Source organism: Bos taurus, chromosome 8 (genome assembly GCF_002263795.3).
Source record: "Bos taurus isolate L1 Dominette 01449 registration number 42190680 breed Hereford chromosome 8, ARS-UCD2.0, whole genome shotgun sequence".
Taxonomy (NCBI): domain Eukaryota; kingdom Metazoa; phylum Chordata; class Mammalia; order Artiodactyla; family Bovidae; genus Bos; species Bos taurus.
This window is the reverse complement of record NC_037335.1, coordinates 100,225,192-100,246,665: the sequence shown is the minus strand read 5'-3', so window position 1 is coordinate 100,246,665 and position 21,474 is coordinate 100,225,192. Positions and strand designations below refer to the sequence as shown.

At 39.3% G+C, this 21,474-nt stretch overlaps 1 protein-coding gene and 1 long non-coding RNA gene across 3 annotated transcripts in view; one reads left to right on the top strand and one right to left on the bottom strand.

Moving 5' to 3' along the window:
• MUSK (muscle associated receptor tyrosine kinase) overlaps positions 1-21,474 on the bottom strand; it is a 99,458-nt gene that overhangs the window by 41,248 nt on the left and 36,736 nt on the right. For both annotated transcript variants that reach the window (XM_059889194.1, NM_001192352.3), the window contains exon 6: positions 3,114-3,238. In XM_059889194.1, the coding sequence (XP_059745177.1) occupies positions 3,114-3,238 (125 nt within the window). The remainder of the gene's footprint in view (positions 1-3,113; positions 3,239-21,474) is intronic.
• Positions 1-21,474, top strand: part of LOC132346007 (uncharacterized) — a 49,574-nt gene that overhangs the window by 11,013 nt on the left and 17,087 nt on the right. The gene's annotated exons all lie outside the window — the stretch shown is intronic.

The window sequence follows — 21,474 nt, the reverse complement described above, 5'->3', positions numbered from 1 at the left end:
TGCAGCAAATAGTCCCAGTTGGCTAGGACTATCTCAGGGAACTTCAGGATGTGGCCTAATATGGCCCATGTCTGCTGCTGCTGCTAAGTCGCTTCAGTCGTGTCCGACTCTGTGCGACCCCATAGACGGCAGCCCACCAGGCTCCCCCGTCCCTGGGATTCTCCAGGCAAGAACACTGGAGTGGGTTGCCATTTCCTTCTCCAGTGCATGAAAGTGAAAAGTGAAAGTGAAGTAGCTCAGTCGTGTCCAACTCTTGGCGACCCCATGGACTGCAGCTTATCAAGCTCCTCCGTCCATGGGATTTTCCAGGCAAGACTACTGGAGTGGGGTGCCATTGCCTTCTCCATGGTCCATGTCTAGGGAGTTTTAATAATGTCTGTTTATGCATCATAGAAAAAGGAACAGGTTGACTGAGAAAATTTCCCATTCTGTTTCTAATCAACATAGCCATGAATATTGACCTCTTTCAATCTGGCTGCTGAGACATCCCACATAATATATTCCACTTGATATATGTAATTATCTTGGGTTTACATAGTAAGAGAAGATGTTTCCATGGCTCATGTCCTTTAAACCAAAAAAACTGCCTCTTAAAAATATGTATAAAATATAAGTGAGCTTCCCTTTAAGGAAATTCAAAAACCACAATCTTCAACACAGATTTGGCTGTTCATTTTGAAAACTCTTCTAATAAATTAAAATGATTGAACTTTTAACATGTTTTAGGAGTTATAAATATATCTTTCGGACAAAGCAAGAGAGATGTGCAAATTTTTTATTTGAATGCCAAAATAATAGAGTTGGATTTAACTTTAAGTAAATCTGGTTATCAAAATATGAGGATATTTTCTTTTAGAAAAGTAATCTCTTCTGTAGCCATACCAAAGTATTATTTCCAATGCTGTAAAACAAAAGGGATATTACTGCTCACTCTGAGTTCATCTAAGACTACAAATTTTCATGAAAAATGAATGATATCGCCATAGGAAGAAAGCAAAAGAATTTTTTATCGCTTTGGGGCAGTTTCCTTGCCTTTCTCTCGTTCTTTGGCTGTAAGCATTCAGGGTTTTCGTTTACTGGCATGTTCACGTATGGGGATGAAGGTGCATTCACATCTTTTAAAGTACTTATGGTACTTTGTGTATTAGTGAAGTTAGTTCACTGCCTTATAGGTAGTTAAAGGGTACAGTTCAAATCCTGTCTTATTCTGTGCCAAATTGCTCCCTGCTCTGCATTTGTCTTAATCCTGCCCACCCAAAATGATCCCAGGTCTGTGGACTCTTCCCTGTTCTCAATAGACTTCTCTGGTTGGCTACTTGTCTAACATTAAATGCCTAAAATTGCCTCCATTTCCTGTGATTTGCATCAGCACAGGGCAGGCATCTCAGTTTCTAGTTGGACTCGGAGAGTAGCACCAAGAACAAAACTTGGCTGTAAGAGCAAACCCTCTCTGACCATGAGAACTGCAGATGTCCTTTTGCTTTCTTTCTGGAAGAAAGTCACTGTTCGTTTATTTTATTCCTGTTTTAGAATCTCCAGCAAAGAATCTATTTTGCTTTCTGATTTTTTGTGAATCACAAATTGAAAGATGAAGTTGGAGTCTCAGTAAGACCAAAACTAACTCAAACCATCTGGCTTTTAAAAATTACTCCTCAACTCCAACAGAGAATAATCATATATCTTCCAGTTCTAAACTCATACAAGCCTTTTAAAGAGTGAGACAAATTAGTAAAAGTCATATTGTCAGTTCCCCAGTTTTCTTAGGGCATCTCTTTATGCTACTTTGAAAGGCTTAAGACAGCACCTACAGCTTCATGGAAAAGCCACAAAATGTACTGTCAATTAAGATTTGAGTTGTAAATGATACCTGAAGTTTAATTAGAGAGCTAAAGAAGAACAAGATTACAAGTTACTTTAACAAGTTTAAGCCAGTCAAAGATTAGTAGTAGCCCTTGGTCCCTAGCAGAAACAAACAAAAATTCTCTGGAGAAAAGAACCTTTATCTAGACCTCAAATTAACCTCTGCCATTTTTTTTTCCCTCAAAACAATGAACAGGTATGACTAGGCACACAAGGAAACAAAACACAATGAAAGAAAGTCAGCAGTAAAACAGACAACAGAAGCAGACCTACAGAGGCATTCCATTCCACCCAAATAAAGTCAAATGTATCCATGACCTAAGTGAGCCTGTAGGACCTACAATCCTTATACACACCCCTTACCTCTTTCTCTAGCCACACTGACCTACTTGCTGTTCCTCTGACATACCAGGTGTACCCTTATCTCAGAGATTTTGCCTGGTTGTAATCCCCCTGTTATGTACATAGCCTCCTCCTTCAGCTCTTTGCTTAAATATCTTCATCTTAATAAGGCTTCTCTGACCACTTTATTGAAAACAGAATCTTCCTCCTGAGGTTGTACTTTCTCACTTTCCTCCTTTATTTTTCTCCATGGCATTGGACACTATTCACACAGAGTATAGATTCTACTGTCTGCTTATTTTATTGTTTGTTTTTTTTCCCCATGTTAGTGTAAGAAACTTGAGGATAGGAAACTTTACTTGTTCTGGGTGAGCCTGTATGTACAATGTCTAGAATAATGCCTGATGCCCAGGACATGCTCAATATTTGTAGAATGAATAAATGAATGCTTTTATGTAAAGTGCTTAGAACAGGGCCTAGTCATAGCAATCACATACTATATATTAGCTACTATTACCAGTATTAGAAATGAAAATAAAATGTTGCACTAACAGACATGTATTCTAATTCTGGATTGCTTTTCATCAAATTAGGCTCCAGTAGTGAATTAATCCTTCAGCTGATGATTTTTGTGCAGGAAGGAATTATTACCACTTCCCTTTTACACAAAAGTGTAAAGAATAAATTTGGTTTTATACTATTCCCTATGATATAAGGAAAGAAGGAAACTTATGGAGTTCAGTTTCTAGACAGTGACTTCTAGAATGAAAATATTGGAAGATTTTGAAAAATAGAGAGGCAGGTGAGACCAATGACAGAGATCATGGTAACTCTACAAATATGTGCTCTGCCCTCAAATTCAGCACCAGCGGGTTTTCCCCCAGACAAGTCCCCATACAGATGGCACTCACAGAATTTCCATTTTCAATCCAGGTGATGGTAGGGACAGGGATGCCTGTGGCTGTACAGCGCAGGGTCACAAAGGAGCCAAAGGTGACATTGTGGGATTCAGGAGCCCGCAGGATTCTGGCGAAAACTGTTAGGAAAAGAGGAGTGGTGAGCGACTCTCCCACTGAGAATGGTCAAGCTGGGGTAGTCTTGAAGAAATGCAAATCAGATCATAGTCTCCTGTGAAGGATCCTCCACATTCCTTCTATCTTAAGGATAATACCAAATGCTGTGCCCTGGCTTCTCAGCCATTTATGCTGTGACCCTGTGCTTCTCACGACTCCAGGATACACCAACTTAGATGCTGCCCATGCCATCCCTCAGCCTAGAACATGCATCCCATATATCTTGTGGTAGTTTTCTTGTATCATCTAAGTCTCCATTTAAGTGATACTTTCAGAGAAAGGCCCTCCTGGACTGCCCAATGTAAAGTCTAACCTTTCTCCCATTCACTTTTTCATCATCCTATTTCATTGTCTTTATAAACCTTACCATGATCTGAAGTTATTTATTTTTATCTATTGTCTGTCTCCCTGCAGTAGATTGTGAGTCGTCAGCAACCAAAAACCTTGCCTGTTTTGTTCAGTATCTAGGAGAGTGCCTACCAAAGTAATAATATTTAGCTGAATTAATGCTTCACGTCTTCAACTGTATCATGGTAGAACAACAGACAAAATCTGTTCAACTTTTACGAGAGTGAGATGAGCATGCAGGGTCAAAAAGAAGAGGAATATTTTAGACAAAGATGGACAGGATAATGAGTAATTTTATTCTTTTCTAAGGCTGAATGCCCACTTACTAGATAAGAGGAAGTTCTTTGGATGTGAAAAGAAATTTTACCTTTGATTAAAGAGTGGAAATGAGGTTCAGAATGTACAATAAATTGAAGGATACTTAGAATCACAGAATCACTAATCTTGAGAGAGACTTCAGAAATCAGCTAATTTCTGCTCTTATTAAATAAATGTAGAAATAAAATCCCAGTTAATTTGTTTCCCCAAAGTAATAAAACTAATGGGTGAGAAACCTGAACTCAAGTCTTCTGACTTCAAATCCAGTGTTCTCTAGATCATTATGTAATCTTTTTAATTACTCATTGATTGCAAATGTAAGTTTTTTTTGCTCTGGCCTTTTGTTTTCTAATACTTAAGTACAAAACATAATATTAGATTGTGAAATTCCCATTAATACAATGCTCTGATGCTTAGTTCTTCTAAAATTGTAAAAAATTTGTGGATTTTGGATTCTAAAGGAAGGTACAGAAGAGGCAGTATATACTAAACAGAAGATGTACAGGACAAAGAAAGATCAAATTCAACTGCGTTAAAGGTTGGTCTGATTTTTTAATAGCTCTTTAAAAGGATTGCATAATTCAAAGAGATACAGGAGGACATAATTTGACAATTGGATGCTTTTTGCAGGTTCTAATTTCAGATTTGCCTGCTCAGATTAACTCGCTTTCCTATCTTTTGATATGGAGGACTCTAAGAGATGAAATCTGAAAGAACATGCTAGAAATACAAACATTGAACCCAAAAAGCCACGAGAGAGAGAAAGCAAGGAAGGTGCCAACGTCAATGCAGAGGTGCCAACTTCAGTTAAAAAATAAAAGAGTGGATTTAATGTTTAACCTTGAGCCCCAGGTGAAAACGAAATTGAACCTGATTTTAAGTACAGGATTCTAATCACCAATATGCAAAAGAATAGAGGGTTGAGGAACATGTTAGACAACATTATGAGAGGACTTCCCTGGTGGTTCAGGGGTTAGGACTCAGTATTCCCAATACAGGGGGCACAGATTCCATCCCTGGTTGAGAAGATCCTGCAAATCGCATGCCATGTAACACAGCCATAAATAAATAAAGTAAATAGAAAGAGTATTTAGTTCTCTTAAAAAAGCCATTATGAAGATACAATTCAATCATATCACAGATACGGACAGTTGAACAGGGCAAGATATTTTGTTTCCCCGCAAAACAAATAACACTGGAGAGGAAAAAAAAGAAAATGAGGGGACTATTATAGATTGAGAAAGATTTAAGAGGCATAGCCCCGAGTGTACTGTGTGGATTCTTGTTTGGATTCTTATTCAACAGATCAGATACAAAAAGACATTTTAGAGACAACCAGATAAAAATTGCACAATCCCGGTAGTAAATGGTATTAAGAAACGAGTGCAAATGGGGGATGGATGGTAATGTGACTGTGTTAAAAGTCCTTAAAGTACATGTGCACTGATTGAATTTATGTCTGAGATTTGCTTTAAAATAAACTAGCAGCCATAAAATGGTACTTGATTAGATAAAATGGTAGACTATTGTTCACTGTTGCTGTTGGATAATGGTACTGTGAGAGTTTACTATATTACTGTGTCTACTTATTTACAAGATGAAAAAAAAATTTAATGTTAAAATTTTTTTAAAGCTGCAGTGGAGCCTACCTACAGCTCCAGAGAAACATGTCAGGGGACACATACTTCTTCTGCCATTGAAATAGTGTAAGTTATTAGAAAACCTAAAACCTGAAGAAGGGTAGCATTCGGAGGAGAAACACTGGACACAAATCTCAGTCCTGAGAGTTCAGAAGTAACCGCAACAGTTTTTACTGTTTAACTGGAGGATAATTGCTTTACAGTGTTGTGGTGCTCTCTGCCACACATCAACACAAATCAGTTATAATTATATATATATATATATATCCCCTCCCTCCTGGGGCTTCCCAAGTGGCTCAGTGGTAAAAAATCCACTTGCCAATGCAGGAGCCACAGTGAATTCAATCCCTGAATCAGGAAGATTTCCCGGAGGAGGACATGGCAACCCACTCCAGTGTTCTTGCCTGGAAAAGTCCATGGACAGAAGAGCTTCAGATCAGTTCAGTTCAGTTGCTCACTCGTATCTGACTCTTTGCGACCCCATGAATTGCAGCACGCCAGGCCTCCCTGTCCATCACCAACTCCCGGAGTTTACCCAAACTCACGTGCATCGAGTCAGTGCTGCCATCCAGCCATCTCATCCTCTGTCGTCCCCTTTTCCTCCTGCCCCTAACCCCTCCCAGCATCAGAGTCTTTTCCAATGAATCAACCCTTCACATGAGGTGGCCAAAGTATTGGAGTTTCAGCTTCAGCATCAGTCCTTCCAATGAACACCCAGGACTGATCTCCTTTAGGATGGACTGGTTGGATCTCTTTGCAATCAAAGGGACTCTCAAGAGTCTTCTCCAACACCACAGTTCAAAAGCATCAATTCTTCAGCGCTCAGCTTTCTTCACAGTCCAACTCTCACATCCATACATGACCAGAGGAAAAACCATAGCCTTGACTAGACGGACCTTTGTTGGCAAAGTAATGTCTCTGCTTTTTAATATGCTATCTAGGCTGGTCATAACTTTCCTTCCAAGGAGTAAGTGTCTTTTAATTTCATGGCTGCAGTCACCATCTTCAGTGATTTTGGAGCCCAGAAAAATAAAGTCTGATACTATTTCCACTGTTTCCCATCTATTTCCCATGAAGTGATGGGACCAGATGCCATGAACTTCGTTTTCTGAATGTTGAGCTTTAAGCCATCTTTTTCACTCTCCTCTTTCACTTTCATCAAGAGGCTTTTTAGTTCTTCTTCACTTTCTGCCATAAAGGTGGCGTCATCTGCATATCTGAGGTTATTTATATTTCTCCCGGCAATCTTGATTCCAACTTGTGTTTCATTCAGCCCAGCATTTCTCATGATGTACTCTGCATATAAGTTAAATAAGCAGGGTGACAATATACAGCCTTGACGTACTCCTTTTCCTATTTGGAACCAGTCTGTTGTTCCATGTCCAGTTCTAACTGTTGCTTCCTGACCTGCATATAGGTTTCTCAAGAGGCAGGTCAGAGGAGCTTGGCAGACTATAATCCATGGGGTCGCAAAGAGTCAGACAAGACTGAGGACTGAGCACGCACATGGTGCCCGCCCTCTTGAGTCTTCCTTCCCCACTGTACCACCCCTCTCAGTTGTCACAGGGCCGGGCTTCCTGTGTTATGCAGCGGCTTTCTGCTAGCCGTCTGTTTTACATGTGATCGCATATATACGTCAGTGCTACTTTCTCAATCTGTCTTAGCCTCCCCTTCCCCTGCTGTATCCACTAGTCCATTCTCTGTATCTGAGTCTCCATTTCTTTTCTATAAATACGTTCATCAGTACTATTTTTCTAGATTCCATATATATGACTTAATACATGATATTTATTTTTCTCTTTCTAACTTACTTCACTCTGTATAACGGTCTTGTTTCATCCACCTCACTACAACTGACTCAAATGTGTTTCTTTTTATGGCTGAGTAATATTCTATTGAGTGTGTGTGTGTGTGTGTGTGTGTGTGTGTGTATGTATATGTACAACTTCTTTATTCATCTGTTGATGGGCACCTAGCTTGCTTCCATGCCCTGGCTATTGTAAATAGTGCTGCAGTGAACGATGGCACCCACTCCAGTACTCTTGCCTGGAAAATCCCATGGATGGAGGAGCCTGGTAGGCTGCAGTCCATGGGGTCGCTAAGAGTTGGACCTGACTGAGCGACTTCACTTTCGCTTTTCACTTTCATGCACTGGAGAAGGAAATGGCAACCCACTCCAGTGTTCTTGCCCGGAGAATCCCAGGGATGGGGGAGCCTGGTGGGCTGCCGTCTATAGGGTCGCACAGAGTCGGACACGACTGAAGTGACTTAGCAGCAGCAGCATTTGCAGTGAACACTAGGGTACTTATATCTTTTTGAATTGTGGTTTTCTTAGGGTATATGCCCAGTAACCACAACATTTTTAGATCAGAGCTCTGTGGCAGATGATTAAAAGTTAAAACAAAATGTAGGCTTGAAATTTTTTTTTTACAGGCAGTATTTACAACCTGAAAAATTCCATAGCAAGAAGAATAGCAGTCATCATGGTGATCAGTAGGGTCAGTTTCAAGAGTGAGTCACCTGTATACTCTCCCAGGGCCCCATGCTTAGAGGGCCCCATGCTTGGTTTATTTTTCTTCTGCCTGTGTCTTTAAAAATTATAAGTGATTTTTGAATGAGAGGCCCTGTATTGTTGTTTGCAACCAGTCCACAAATTATGGAGCCAGTTCTGAAAGCCTGGTAGTCAGGGCTAAAAATGCTTGCTTAAAATAGGGAGTGAAGGCTGCACTTGTGCTGGAATTCAAGAAAAACAAGGCTTTAAGGTGAAATGGGAAATTAAAAATTGCAAATATGCTTTATCAGTTTATAGGAAGTGTCAATCAAGACTAGGTGGCATAGGCTATACCTACTGCTGCTGCTGCTACTGCTGCAAAGTCGCCTCAGTCGTGTCCGACTCTGTGCGACCCCATAGACGGCAGCCCACCAGGCTCCCCCATCCCTGGGATTCTCCGGGCAAGAACACTGGAGTGGGTTGCCATTCCCTTCTCCAACGCATGAAAGTGAAAAGTGAAAGTGAAGTCGCTCGGTCATGTCCGACTCTTCGCGAGCCCATGGACTGCAGCCCACCAGGCTCCTCCGTCCATGGGATTTTCCAGGCAAGAGTACTGGAGTGGGAAGTCTAAATATCTCAAGAGGACAAGCCAGCTGGGAGGCAGTGTACACTGCCTTCAGAGAGACAGAAGTAGTGCTCCATCTGACCACCTGGTTGAGATTTCTCCCAACTTGGTCCTAATTCACAGGTTGTGGCCCCCTGACAACTAATACAGAGTGACGGGCATCTGAACGAGAGTCCACCCAGGGATTCTCTTCCTTTCTCCTGTTTTCACAAAGATAATGGAAACTTAGATTGCACAAAATAATTGAGTCCACATTTATCATTTGGCTAAAATAGCTCCTGTAGAGCTTAGGGCTATACTTGTGTGTCCAGAATTTTGTGAGTGTGAGACTCCTGTGATGATCATTTTATAGGTCCCATTGTCTCTGAAAATCTGGAAAGAAAAAAGGTAGGATCCTTGAGAGATTAAGAGGAGGATTATTTCAATTCCACGAATGCTGGGAAAGTGTGGACAGCAGCTGCTAAAGATGACACTAGTCAGTGTACCCTTGAACCTGAGTAAGAAGCTTCTGGCTGAAGATGAGAAGCGTAAGAAACTGCAAAAGTATGAAATTTAGATTTTTTTCTGCTTTAATTTTCAAAGGCAATCATTTTCATCTGGGACTTTAAGTTCTTCCTGGAAGTTTAGTAATAAGGGAAGGTTTATTTATTTATTTGTTTTGTAATTTATGGCTTTTGCTTTTGTTTTTGGCTGGCATTGCATTATTTGGAATATCATTCAGGCTCATTGCAAAACCTCTGATGACCTATATTGCACAACACAGCTAAGAATTATGTGAGATGGTAAATGAAACAGTCCATTATCATTCTAGAGGTCAACATAGCCTTGGAGTTCATTTAATTAATGTGCTTCCCTGCCCTGTATCAGAAACTTCTCGTCCAGTGAGGCACAGGAGGGTACGGAAAAGACCACTGCTGGCACGGCAAGTGGCTTCATGAATGTAGGGTTGTGTTGACAAGCTGTTGGTCTCCTTCTCCACGGAGACAGATATACCCTTGTTTGACCATGGGTTTCATTGTTGATCCTTATGGGATAAGAGGAAGGGAAAAGGCCAGGAAGTAAAGGGAGGCTGGTCTCTCCTGTACTCCCATCTTCCTGCCAAAAGATAAAATAGAGTGAAAGTGAAGTCGCTCAGTCATGTCCAGCTCTTTGAGACCCCATGGACTGTAGCCTACAAGGCTCCTCCATCCATGGGATTTTCCAGGCAAGAATACTGGAGTGGGTTGCCATTTCCTTCTCCAAGACATCTTCCCAACCCTGGGATCCAACCTGCATCTCCCGCATTTCAGGGAGACGCTTTACCATCTGAGCTACCAAGGAAGCCCATGAAAGTTGTTCAATCATGTCTGACTCTTTGAGACCCCATGGACTGTACAGTCCATGGAATTCTCCAGGCCAGAATACTGGAGTGGGTAGCCTTTCTCTTCTCCAGGGGATCTTCCCAACCCAGGGGTCGAACCAGGGTCTCCTGCATTGCAGGTGGATTCTTTACCAACTGAGCTATCAGGGAAGCCCATATAAAATAGAAACTTGCCTCTTTTTTCAGTATTGAAGGATAGCTTTCACCTTTCTTCCGAGTTTACCTCTCTCAAAGAAGATGGCAAACAGCTTTTGGGTTTTGACCTAACCATCTTCTCATAATCTTTCCTTGACCTGTCCCCCTCACACCACATCATAATTTGTTTTGTTTTGTTTTTAAGTTTTTTTTTTGCCTTTTTTTTTAGTTTTTAAACAATATTTATTTATTTTTAATTGATTGATGATTGGTTTACAATATTGGTTTGATTTCTGTCATACATCAACATGAGCTAACCATAGGTGTACATATATCCCCTCCCTCTTGAATCTCCCTCCCACCTCCTGCCCATTTCCCATCCCTCTAGGTTATTAGAGAGCCCCAGTTTGAGTTCCCTGAGACATAGAACAAATTCCCCTTAGCATCCCTTTACATATGTTAATGTATATGCATCCATGCTGCTTTCTCCATTTATCTCACCCTCTCCCTCTCCTCCCCACCCTTGTCCAAAAGTCTGTTCTCTATGTCTGCATCTCAATTGCATAATTTGTGTTTTGGCTGTCTCTTCTCATGGAATGTAAGCATCAGAAGGGTGGAGCTTGCTTTATTCATTAACACAAGCTGATTGATAGATAATTGATTGATTGATTCATTGATCAATCGATCCTGAACCCGGTGTGGTACCTGGTGAGCACTCAATAGGTATTTGTTGAATGAATGAATAAATGAGTGATTCCTCTGATTAGTGATATTGGGAAAAGGGACTTGTCTACGTGATGAATATCTCAGTCCTCTTTGGGCCATCTTTCTTCCAGCTATCCAGTGAACAAGAAGGGTATGGGGTTAATGTCCCATAGGTAAGTTCCCCAGGTCGGGTTTCTCCATCCTACAACTCCAGGTGAAATGCGGAGGCTGTGGGGAGGAATCGGAAGTTACATGAATCTAATTTTTGGATGAAAGGAGAGAAAGCTTTCTTTTTCAAACTAGCTTTATCAGCAATAAAGCTGATATTTTTATACCCATCAGTATTTGTTACCAGTTCCAAGCATAAAAGGTAATGGGACGGGGAAAGAAATTTCACCACATTTATCAAACATAAAAAACAAAAAGCCAGTTGCCATTAAAAATAAGTGTCAAACTGCTCCATGGATAACAATACACCTGTAATAATAAACTTAAACATAGTTCAATAATAAACTCCCATTGCTTCAGCAGTAGCCACAAACTGAAAATTCATTTTAAGTCATCCATTTTAAAAGTAATGTGATAGGTTTCATACCAAATAAATGCCCCCTGAATATCCCTATTTCACCTTTTCTTTGCATGAAAGACAATGTAAAAGTGCCTTGTTACATAAACAAGCTGTTTAGTAGAAAGGGCGTGGGATTACTTGGTCATCTGGAAAATGTTGATAATTATTTTGATATGGATTTTTTAAAAAAAATTATTCAACTCTTCTTTCTATAGATAGTCTTATTGTCATTCTCCAATTCACTGTGAGCTCTTTCCCATTTGCTTTCCTGTGGGCAAGCACATTACTATTCATTTGCAACATGTAAAACAGACATGGGCAATCTATTTATCCTTGGATTTTCTTTCATGGTGTCTAGTCCTGAGTTTTGGGCTTTAATTTCTCTGGGATAAGTTTACTTTAATAACTTCAGGTTGAGAATCCTGTATTCAGAATGGGACTTAAGCAGCCAGTGATTCCAAGTCCTTTATAACATAACCATATTGTATTCTCATTTCCTTTATCTCTCTGTCTCTTTTTTTTCTCCCTCCCTCTGTCTTGTCCTCCCTTCCTCTACCCTGCTCCCTCTTCTTGTTCCATTTTTCAAAATACTTTCAGATATGTAATAAATTTTGTCGTTGGTTGTCATTTTAAGGGGTAATCTGAATTTGTAATAAGGAGATGGAATATTATTCACTCTGAAATTTCATTGCTGGTGTAATGGAAAGCCTAACAGGCAGGGGGCCCAAATTACATCTTGAAATTAACAAGCAGTTTGACTTGAAATGAATTGCCTCTCTTTTCTTGGAAAGGGAGTAGGACCAGAAGAATATTTAAGTCCCTTGTAAATTGTATTTCTCAGCAATTACTTCAAAGGATGTAATGAGCTTGCATGGATTTGCATGTTTTTTTTTTTCTCATTCTTTTCTTTCTTTCTTATTTTCTAGCCTCTTTTAAAGAGATCTTTTGTTACTTGATTCAAACCAGCACTGAGAAGAGTAAATTGAAAACAAACAAAAACTGAAACTAGAAATAAACCAAAAAACCCTCAGAATCATACAGATGCAGGTGAAATGATTTTATCTAGATTTAGTTATAAGCAGCATGATGTTTAAATAGGAAAACATCTCAGATACTTTATTTGAAATACTTAGATAAGGAGGGGCTGTTTCCAAGAATACCAGCCTAGGGTTTATTCCTAAAGCCAAACTGTATTATATGAGCACTTGCGAATTTCATCCAAAATATACAAAAGTTAGAACAGTTTGATTGATTTGGTTTGGTTTGGAGCAGTTATGTAATACTTGTCCACTTGAAGTAATAACAATAAAAATCTAAGCTGGCACCTTGACATTTTTACAAGTCTCCAAAGACTGTAACACCCTCACCTCCTGTCCCCACACCCCCAAGGCTTTTGGTCAGAGGAACTTTCTGTTCTAGTCTGTGTGACATTTATATTCTCATGCTGATTTATGTCATTTCATTTTGTTTGCATTTTCAGAGTCTAGGATACAGAGTTTATTTCTGTTCATTCAAGCTTTTCTTAATACACGTAAATCCTCAATAACTATATTATATATAAAGCAGCCCATCTAATAACACTGTTAAATGCTGAATTAATAGTCCCCATACATTGTTTGTTATTTCCTTATAAAATCATGGCACTCAGAGTTGTTGGTAAGGTCAGAACTAAACAGTTGAATAGAACCATGCGTTTACAAAAGAAGCAGTGCAGAAAGAAAAAAATACCTTTAGTCTCTTGCTCTGGTTCACTCTCTTCTATTAATAGGAACAAGACAAACGAACACACAAACAAAAACAACACATCATGAAAAGGAAAATCTTTGAGCACAGAAATGTTACTGTACAAGATGAATTAGGACCTGCTGGTTTCTTATTTCAATAAGAAACAAATGCAATCAAGGGAAACCACTGACCTTTTAAAAGCAAACTATCAAATGACATGAACTTTCAAACTATTGCTTTTCGGCAGGCAGTACCACACAGAAAATGAACTACAGCATACCCAACAACATAGCCCATTCATGCATTTTCATTTCATCGTTGACAATTACCCTTTCTTTCAAGGCAACAAACTGCCTACTATTCTGATAATAGTGGTAGTGATTGTGTTTCTCCTTGTTAGTATGGCTTCTCCTCTTATGAGGCCCTGCTGTGAAGGCAGTGATGTTGAATCTGGGATCTCAGCTATCATTTCTATGGCAATAGACTCCTGTTGTGGTAAACAGAGGATTAGGGGGTTTCTGCAGAACAGAGCCTACAACCAAGAGAGATTCTGCCCTCTGTATTGATTCCCAGAGGCTGCCCAGAGAGCAGAGAGGAGCTCATCATTATCTTTCAGGGAAAAAGAACAGTAAAGCAAGCTACAAAGAAAAATATAAAAATGTATAAATTGGATATATGGAAATGAGAATTTTTCAATTTTTAAAAATCCTAGAAAAGAGACAACCACTAAATTAATTGTTCCAAAATGTTTAATACAACCAAATCAGAGATAGATCCCACATGAAGTTTTATCTTTCTATCATGAAGATGTATTTTGTGTCAATTTATACCTTTTTTTTTTTTTTGATTGATGTGTAGTTAGAATAGACCTTTCTTTGATTTAGTGATAAGCCAAGTGCAATATTTGTTTATAGTATAAAATAACGATGCTCTTGTTAATCTACTTTTAGAAATAAGAATACATTGGTATGGTTCCTTACAGATTATGGGTATTTTCACACACATTGTACATTATCTCATTTAACTCTAGCCGTTTCCCTGTGATGATACATATCTGATATTATTCAGCCCATTTTTCAGACAAGGAATCTGAAACTCACAGATTTGCTGCAGATGCAGAGCCAGAAATGCCTCTCCAGCTTCCAGACACAAAGTTTTCTGTTTTACCTAGCATCACAGTGAGAAAGCCTCATTTTTATATTTAATGCCCAATACTCTTAAATTTAGGTGAACTTACAACTTCCCAGTTAGATTTTACTCTATCTGTCGAGTCCATAACACATTCTTATTTTATTTTATTTTTTTTAAATAGCAAGGTCATATTGGATAAAAATGAGATTTCTCCATACTAAAAACTGGTCCATCTGGACACTAGAAAATTGCAGAGTCCCTGCTTGGAACAAAGACCTTAATCAGAGGAAATAAGTGAAGGTCCATAGTTGGACCAGATTGGGCCTGAAAAATTATACCTGAATGTCTTTGGGCTGAGCATGTCTTTCTAGTTCCTTAGCACAATTGTGCTTATTTCTAAGCTTGCGGGGGGTGGGGGTGGGGGGGGGAAACAACTGTTTTTTTGGAACCAGCAAAATAACTATGGGTGCCTGAGATGGGCAGGGGACTTAGATGGGAACGTTACGTATCTGTGTTATTTGACTGCTATATCTCCAAAATTTTGCTCCACTAAAGTTGAAGGGCCTTAATAGTTTTGAGAACCTTATTTACTCATCTCTTACACTACTCTTTTTAGGGTAAAGTGCAGTGCAGGTAAACCCTCAGCCTCCTTGTAATTTTACACCAATGGTCTTTTACTGGACTGGACTCTATTTTGAAGTAGACTCTGAGGGCAATGCTGATTTTTCCTTTGCTGCTTTTCACTTTGTTGTTGTTATTGTTATTATTACTCATTTTGCTTGATTTGTTTGAAATTGGAAGCAGTCTTAAACGAATGCACCCATTTCCCCCACTGCAGATGTATAGAACGAATTCAGGGGATCAAAGAAGCTCTAAGATTTGTCATTTTCCTAAAAGGAAGTCTGGAAGTCCCACCAGAAATTAAACTTTGATATATCGACTCTCAAAATTTCTTTTTACACACAAATTCAAATATGTATCTCATGTGTTGTTGTTCTGGCCATGTCCGACTCTTTTGTGATCCCATGGACTGTAGCCTGCCAGGCTCCTCTGTCCATGGGATTTCCGAGGCAAGAATATTGGAATGAGTTGCCATTTCCTTTTCCAGGGGTTCTTCCCAACCCAGTGATTGAATCTGCGTCCCCTGCACTGTGGGCAGATTCTTTATGTATATAAATATATACATATTTATATACACTATGTATTAATATATACACATACGTACACACACTCACACACATGCATGAACAGTTGAGGTTACTTTAAATTAGAGAAATTGCACACTATTCAAGTTTGCGTACACTCACCCAGTGTACGAGATTATTTGTTATTTCGAGGTCAAACTGTAGTCCTGGTTCTACTGTGTATCCTGCTTGCCTACCCTACCGCCATCCCTCTTGACTTGTGAACCGACTGTTTTACCTCTTATCAATTTTACATATATTCTGTCTCATGGTCTTTATTTCTATTTAATTGATAAATTCTCTTTTAATCACTTTATGTGTAACGCACCAGTCTTGTCTTCCAACGTGATTTGTAGTCTTCGTGGGGTGGAGGAGGGAGCAACAGAGCATACTTTACTTTTGTTGTGTCATTTTTTTCCCCTAAAGCCCAGCACAGCCTCTTGTAGAAATACTTGGGAAAAAGAGTTGGATAGTGATTCATTTTCCTTCTCTACTTTCTTGGGATTGTTCTGTAGGACATTTAGAATGGAGAGTCTGAGATTTCTCATATGGAGTAGTCTGAGATATAATCAACATCCAAGTTACACAGTATATCCATCATTTTCTTGAATAGTTTGATTTATGGAGAACTTGGTTTCATTGTATCAACCCATTTTAAACAGCTGTGTTTAAAAAACAGGTACATATATATATCCTGAATCAAACCAAAATCAGTCTCCTTATAATTACTACCCACAAGACCCAGTTCCTACTTCTACCTACTGGACAGAAATGAAAATAAAATCCATCAAATGTTTTCATTTTCCCAACATGCTAACCCCAGTTTACTCATTCTGACTTCTCACTTTTGAACTGCTTAGCTTTCCTTCTTTTCTTCCTTTATCCTCTTATCTGTGGTACCTGAAACTAAAACTAACACACCTAGAGTCTCACAAATTCAGTGAGTAGTAAGACTCTTTCTAAATACTCTACCTCTATGAATATAAATTTGCATGAGTTTTTATTTGCATTTCATATCATGATGCAGTTAGGTCATTGATTCCACTAAAAGTCATGAATATCCAATACTCACTTTTATATTTGCTCTTATTAAAGTCTATCTCCTCAGTTTTGAATGTATATCTGTGTGAATATGACTTGATTCTAAAGAGGTAAATTAAGTTTTTCCTACTCAGTTTACTGTATTAGTTGATGGAGAGGAAAGGTGGGGGGGGGGGCGGGCGGGAATGTATTGTTATATGGGAGGAGGGAAAGCCATCAAAGTTCTCTAGTGGAGTTAAAAGGAATATATTTAGTAAATTAATACAGGTCATGTAGATCTTACAGAAAGAAAGATATGAAACCAGAAAAGAAAACAGACACGTGTGAGATGATTTCCATCCTTCTAACTGCAAGAATGAGGAAAGTCAAGAAATAACAGGAATTTGGCCACCTAGACTTGAAGTCTCAATGGAGGCTGAAATAGTACATTATTTGCTTTTTGTAGCATGACATTTATAATTTTCTTCTTGGGCAATATCCTAAGAAAATCTCTGACCATCTGGTACTGTAAGAATACCATTCTAGGACTTTTTGTAAGAACATAATCAGAAATTGGGAAATCAAAATAATATTTCCTTTCAGTTGTGTACTGTACCCCTTATAGGAAACCAGGCAGGCGGCTCTGAGTTTGGGTCCTCACTCTACTGCTTACTAGCTGTTCGATCTGTGCTATTCTGGACTTCAGTGTCTTCCTGCAGAAAATGCAGAACCTGTCAACCCCCAACTTGTAGGATTATGGAGAAGATTAAGTAAAATGATCTGTACAAAGAAGTTAATATAGCAACTGACACATAGCTAGAAAGTATTGAAGGCTGACTTTGAAGCCATCTCCTCTTGCTCTTCCTCCCTCCCTTTTTCCCTCCCTCCTTCCCTCCCTCCTTCCCTTCCTTCCTTCCTGTTTCTGTCTCTATGGTGTCTTCCTGACTGACGACAGCTGTTCTTCCAACTGACTTCAAAGGTAGAAGGCTATTTTATCTTATTTTAAATTTCAGTCTTCCTTAGCAGGCAGCATCCCATATATTGTAGGTGTTAAAAGCATGAGCTTAAATCCTTTCCTCAGTTGTCTGAGAAGAATCACTCTCAGAAAGAGAAATTCATTCTTCAGATCCTATTTTAAAACATAGATGCTAATCAATATTAGACTATTTGAATCTATTCTTAAATAGGTTAGATGTCTCATCTAGCATTGTGTTTTCAGAATTACGGAGTCAGAGATGCCTGTTAGTAGACAACCACCACAGAGAACAAGAAAGATCATTTTAACTTTTAATTTTTTTACTTAAAAAAAGTGGCTCAAGGGTGGTTGAAAAGTAATCATAGTGAGACTCTGGGGTACTTTGTTTCTGAACAGATTCTTCTTTTGTCTTCCAATCATTAAAAGAAAGCTTGACAATAGTAATGATAAACCTAAGTACCTGATTTTCCTTTCCTGACTTCTTGATGGCTACAGCAAAGAAACTTGATCCTGGTGTGCCGCCACTGTTTACATGTCTGTCCCCTTTGAAGCTGAGCAATGCATAAAGAGGTTTATCCACTGTGGCTCCATCTCTGAAGGAATTGGAGCACAAGCTCCTTTAAAAAAACATCCACAGTACCCTCACAAACAGTGACTCCCACCTCATAATCAGGCTGGCCTGCCTCTGTGACATTCCTATTCTCTAAAGTGGCTTGGGTCAGGAACATTTCTGTGGCCTTTGAGATAATAACATTTTCTTAGCTTGTAAATATGGATGGTGAATAATGACTGTGAGTAAGACGTGTTTACCAAGGAAATCAGGCAAGAGCCACACAAAGTCAACTTGTTTTGATTTCAGTCCTAGATGTAACGAGAGCAGCTATTAAGAATATTTTTGTTAAAAAGGTCCTGAAAAATATATTACAAGTTTAACTGTAAGCCAAGAAAAAAGTTGAATTTCGGCTCCGATTCCCTTTTTTCATTCTTAAAATAATTATTTTCTGGTTTTAATGGGAGGAGATGCTAAACTGCTTAATGATGAGGACAGAAGCCTTTTTTAGTTTACCCTTTCCAAACGTTTTTATGTGGGAATAAATTTAGATTTACAGAAGAGTTGTCAAGGAAGGGAAAGAAAGTCCCCAGGTACTCTTCACGCAGTTTCCTCCACTGTTAACATCTCACATAGTGTGTGCATACTCAGTCGTGTCTGACTCTTCGCCATCCCATGGACTGTAGCCCACCAGGCTCTTCTGTCCATGAAATTTTCCAGGCAAGAATTCTGGAGTGGAGTGCCATTTCCTACTCTAGAGGATCTTCCCAACCCAGGGAGCGAACCCAAATCTCTTGCATCTCCTGCATTGGCAGGCAGGTTCTTTGCCACTGGCGCCACCTGGGAAGCCCCATTAACATCTTACATAACCACAGTGTATGTATCAAAATCTTAGCTTACTTTTAAATAACATGTGGACCTAATCTTATGAAAAGGAAGATACCTGAGCTCTGACAGCAGGCAAAGAAGCTGAAGTTTAATAAGAACCAGAATTTTCAAAACATTTATTTATTTATTAGCTAGCCAGAAATTTTAAATGGGAAAAGAAACAGTAGTTATAACTTTAATCTTAAGTGACACCATAATATCCTGGTTGTCTCAAGTGGCTCAGTTTGGGAACATTTTGGTAGGCTTTGAAATGGAATTCTAGATACCCCAATAGGACCATAGAACCTCCAAACTGTAGGTTCCCACACCAATGAGATGGTGGATATAGACTCATTTTAAAATTATGTCCAACAAAAGATGACAGAGAGTATCAACTCAAATAGCTTGTGAGTCAAACTGTAGCTCGTTCTGGTTTTCATAGCACCTCTGGTAGGTACTAACCAAACTCTCTAGACCATCTTCGACTTCCTAGTTAGGAGTCGGTGTCAGCCTGTGCTTGCATGATAAATCTGCATCTTTCCCTCTCTCACTGATGTGTGGTCTGTAGCGTGAGCTGCTGTTCATCAGTCAAAGCCCTACTGGACCTCATTTCTCAAAGCTTTCCCTCACCTCTCACGCTCTCCGCTGTCCTACGTGTATATCTTGCCCAAACTTCTATTGTCGCAAATATATTGAACTCTAATTATTGTAATTCTTTGCTTGCATGCCTATCTTTCTCACTAAATGTGGACACTTTTCAATAAATGAACCATGTCTTATTTATCTCTGTATCCTTGGGCTGTGTGTTTAGTCGCTCAGTTGTGTCTGACTCTTTGTGACCCCATGGACTGCAGCCTGCCATGCTCCTCTGTCCATGAGGATTCTCCAGGCAAGAATACTGGAGTGGGTTGCCCTGCCATCCTCCACCAGAGGATCTTCCCAACCCAAGGATCGAACCCAGGTCTCCTGCTTTGCAGGCAGATTCTTTACAAGCTGAGCTACCAGGGAAGCCCAAGAATACTGGAGTGGGTGGCCTATCCTTTCTCCAGGGTATCTTGCCAACCCAGGAATCGAACTGGGGTCTCCTGCATTGCAGGCAGATTCTTTACCAGCTGAGCTACCAGGGAATCCCCTGTATCCTTGGATTTCCCTCTTTTTGTGGAATATAGTAAGCACTCAACAAATGAATAAATTTGAAGCTATCCTAATATTTATCATGCAAATTCTGAATAAGCTTACTCTGTCCTTGAATTGTTAAACTTTCATCTGGAATAAAGACATTCCAGGTAGAAATTCTTAAAGCAATGTTTCTTGAAGTGTGGTTCATAGACTACCTATGTGAGGATCATCTGGGAGGTTGTTAAAAGGCCTTAACAGAGACCCATCAGGTCTGAGTCTCTGGGAAATGCAACCTAGAGCTGTGCCTTTTAAGAAAATCTGTGGTTCCTTCTCATGTGCACTGATGCTTGAAAACCACTACCTTCAAGGGTTCCATCAGTCCATCAACTTAGTTATTTCCATCTCTTTCCATAGAGGGTTTTGAAGTGAGCGTAATCAATGATATGACAGTAAATTAAATAACAACACGTTCATCTCAAGAAAAGGAGACCTCTTGTTGGTTTAGTGGAACAAATATTATGACCAAGCTTCAAATTGGATTCTGAAAAACATGCAAGGTAGGGCAAAAAATAAAGTATACAGTTCTCACTACAGGAAGGAGAGCAAAAGGCCAGTTTCTCAAGAGAGACCATTTATTTTCTCCCCAGGCAGAAAAAAAATTTAAAGCAGTTTCTCACTTAAGATGTTTTTCAGAGCAGTGAGTGATGGAATGATCAATATTTTCAAGAAGGTTTTTGGCAAACAGCGATTTCTGTAGTGAGCAAAATATGATGTAAGCTTGGGATATTGCACCAAGCCTGTGGATGACTTTCATGTGGTTACACTATCTGGGTAGGGGACATGCTGATTCTATATAGCCTCTTTCCAGTTTGCTGGTAAAGGCATATCTTCATATAGCACCTTAGATAAGCATCCTTATGTCACTTGTCACAATAGGGCTAAACCAAAGTTATTAATCTCTAACAAGTATCAAGAATGCAGGGACAAAGCATTGCTGATTGAGAGGAGATTTATATTCTTTGGAAGCAAGAGAAGCAGTTGGTAATGTTGACATTCTATTTCTGAAACTTGAGAAGACTAACCAGCAATATTCTCTGGATAGAAGTCGTCCAGCTTCATAACAATGTAAACAGCAGACAACAATACCAATAGCAGTCAGTATTTATCAAAGAGCTGGTAGACACATACAGCATCTACATGGTATCCCAGCTCCTTTTAAGAACCCTATGCTGCAAGTCATATTGCACCCATTTCACAAAGAGGAAATAGACTCAAAGAGGTGACATAAATTACCCAACCTCACATAACTAGTAAGTGGCAGAGTCAGAACTAACACTCTGGTCTATCTGATGCTAAAGCATGTCAATGCTCCAGAATTCTCATCTGTGTAACATAAACATAGAGAAGGAAAAGACTCAAGAATGGGGTTATGAAAGA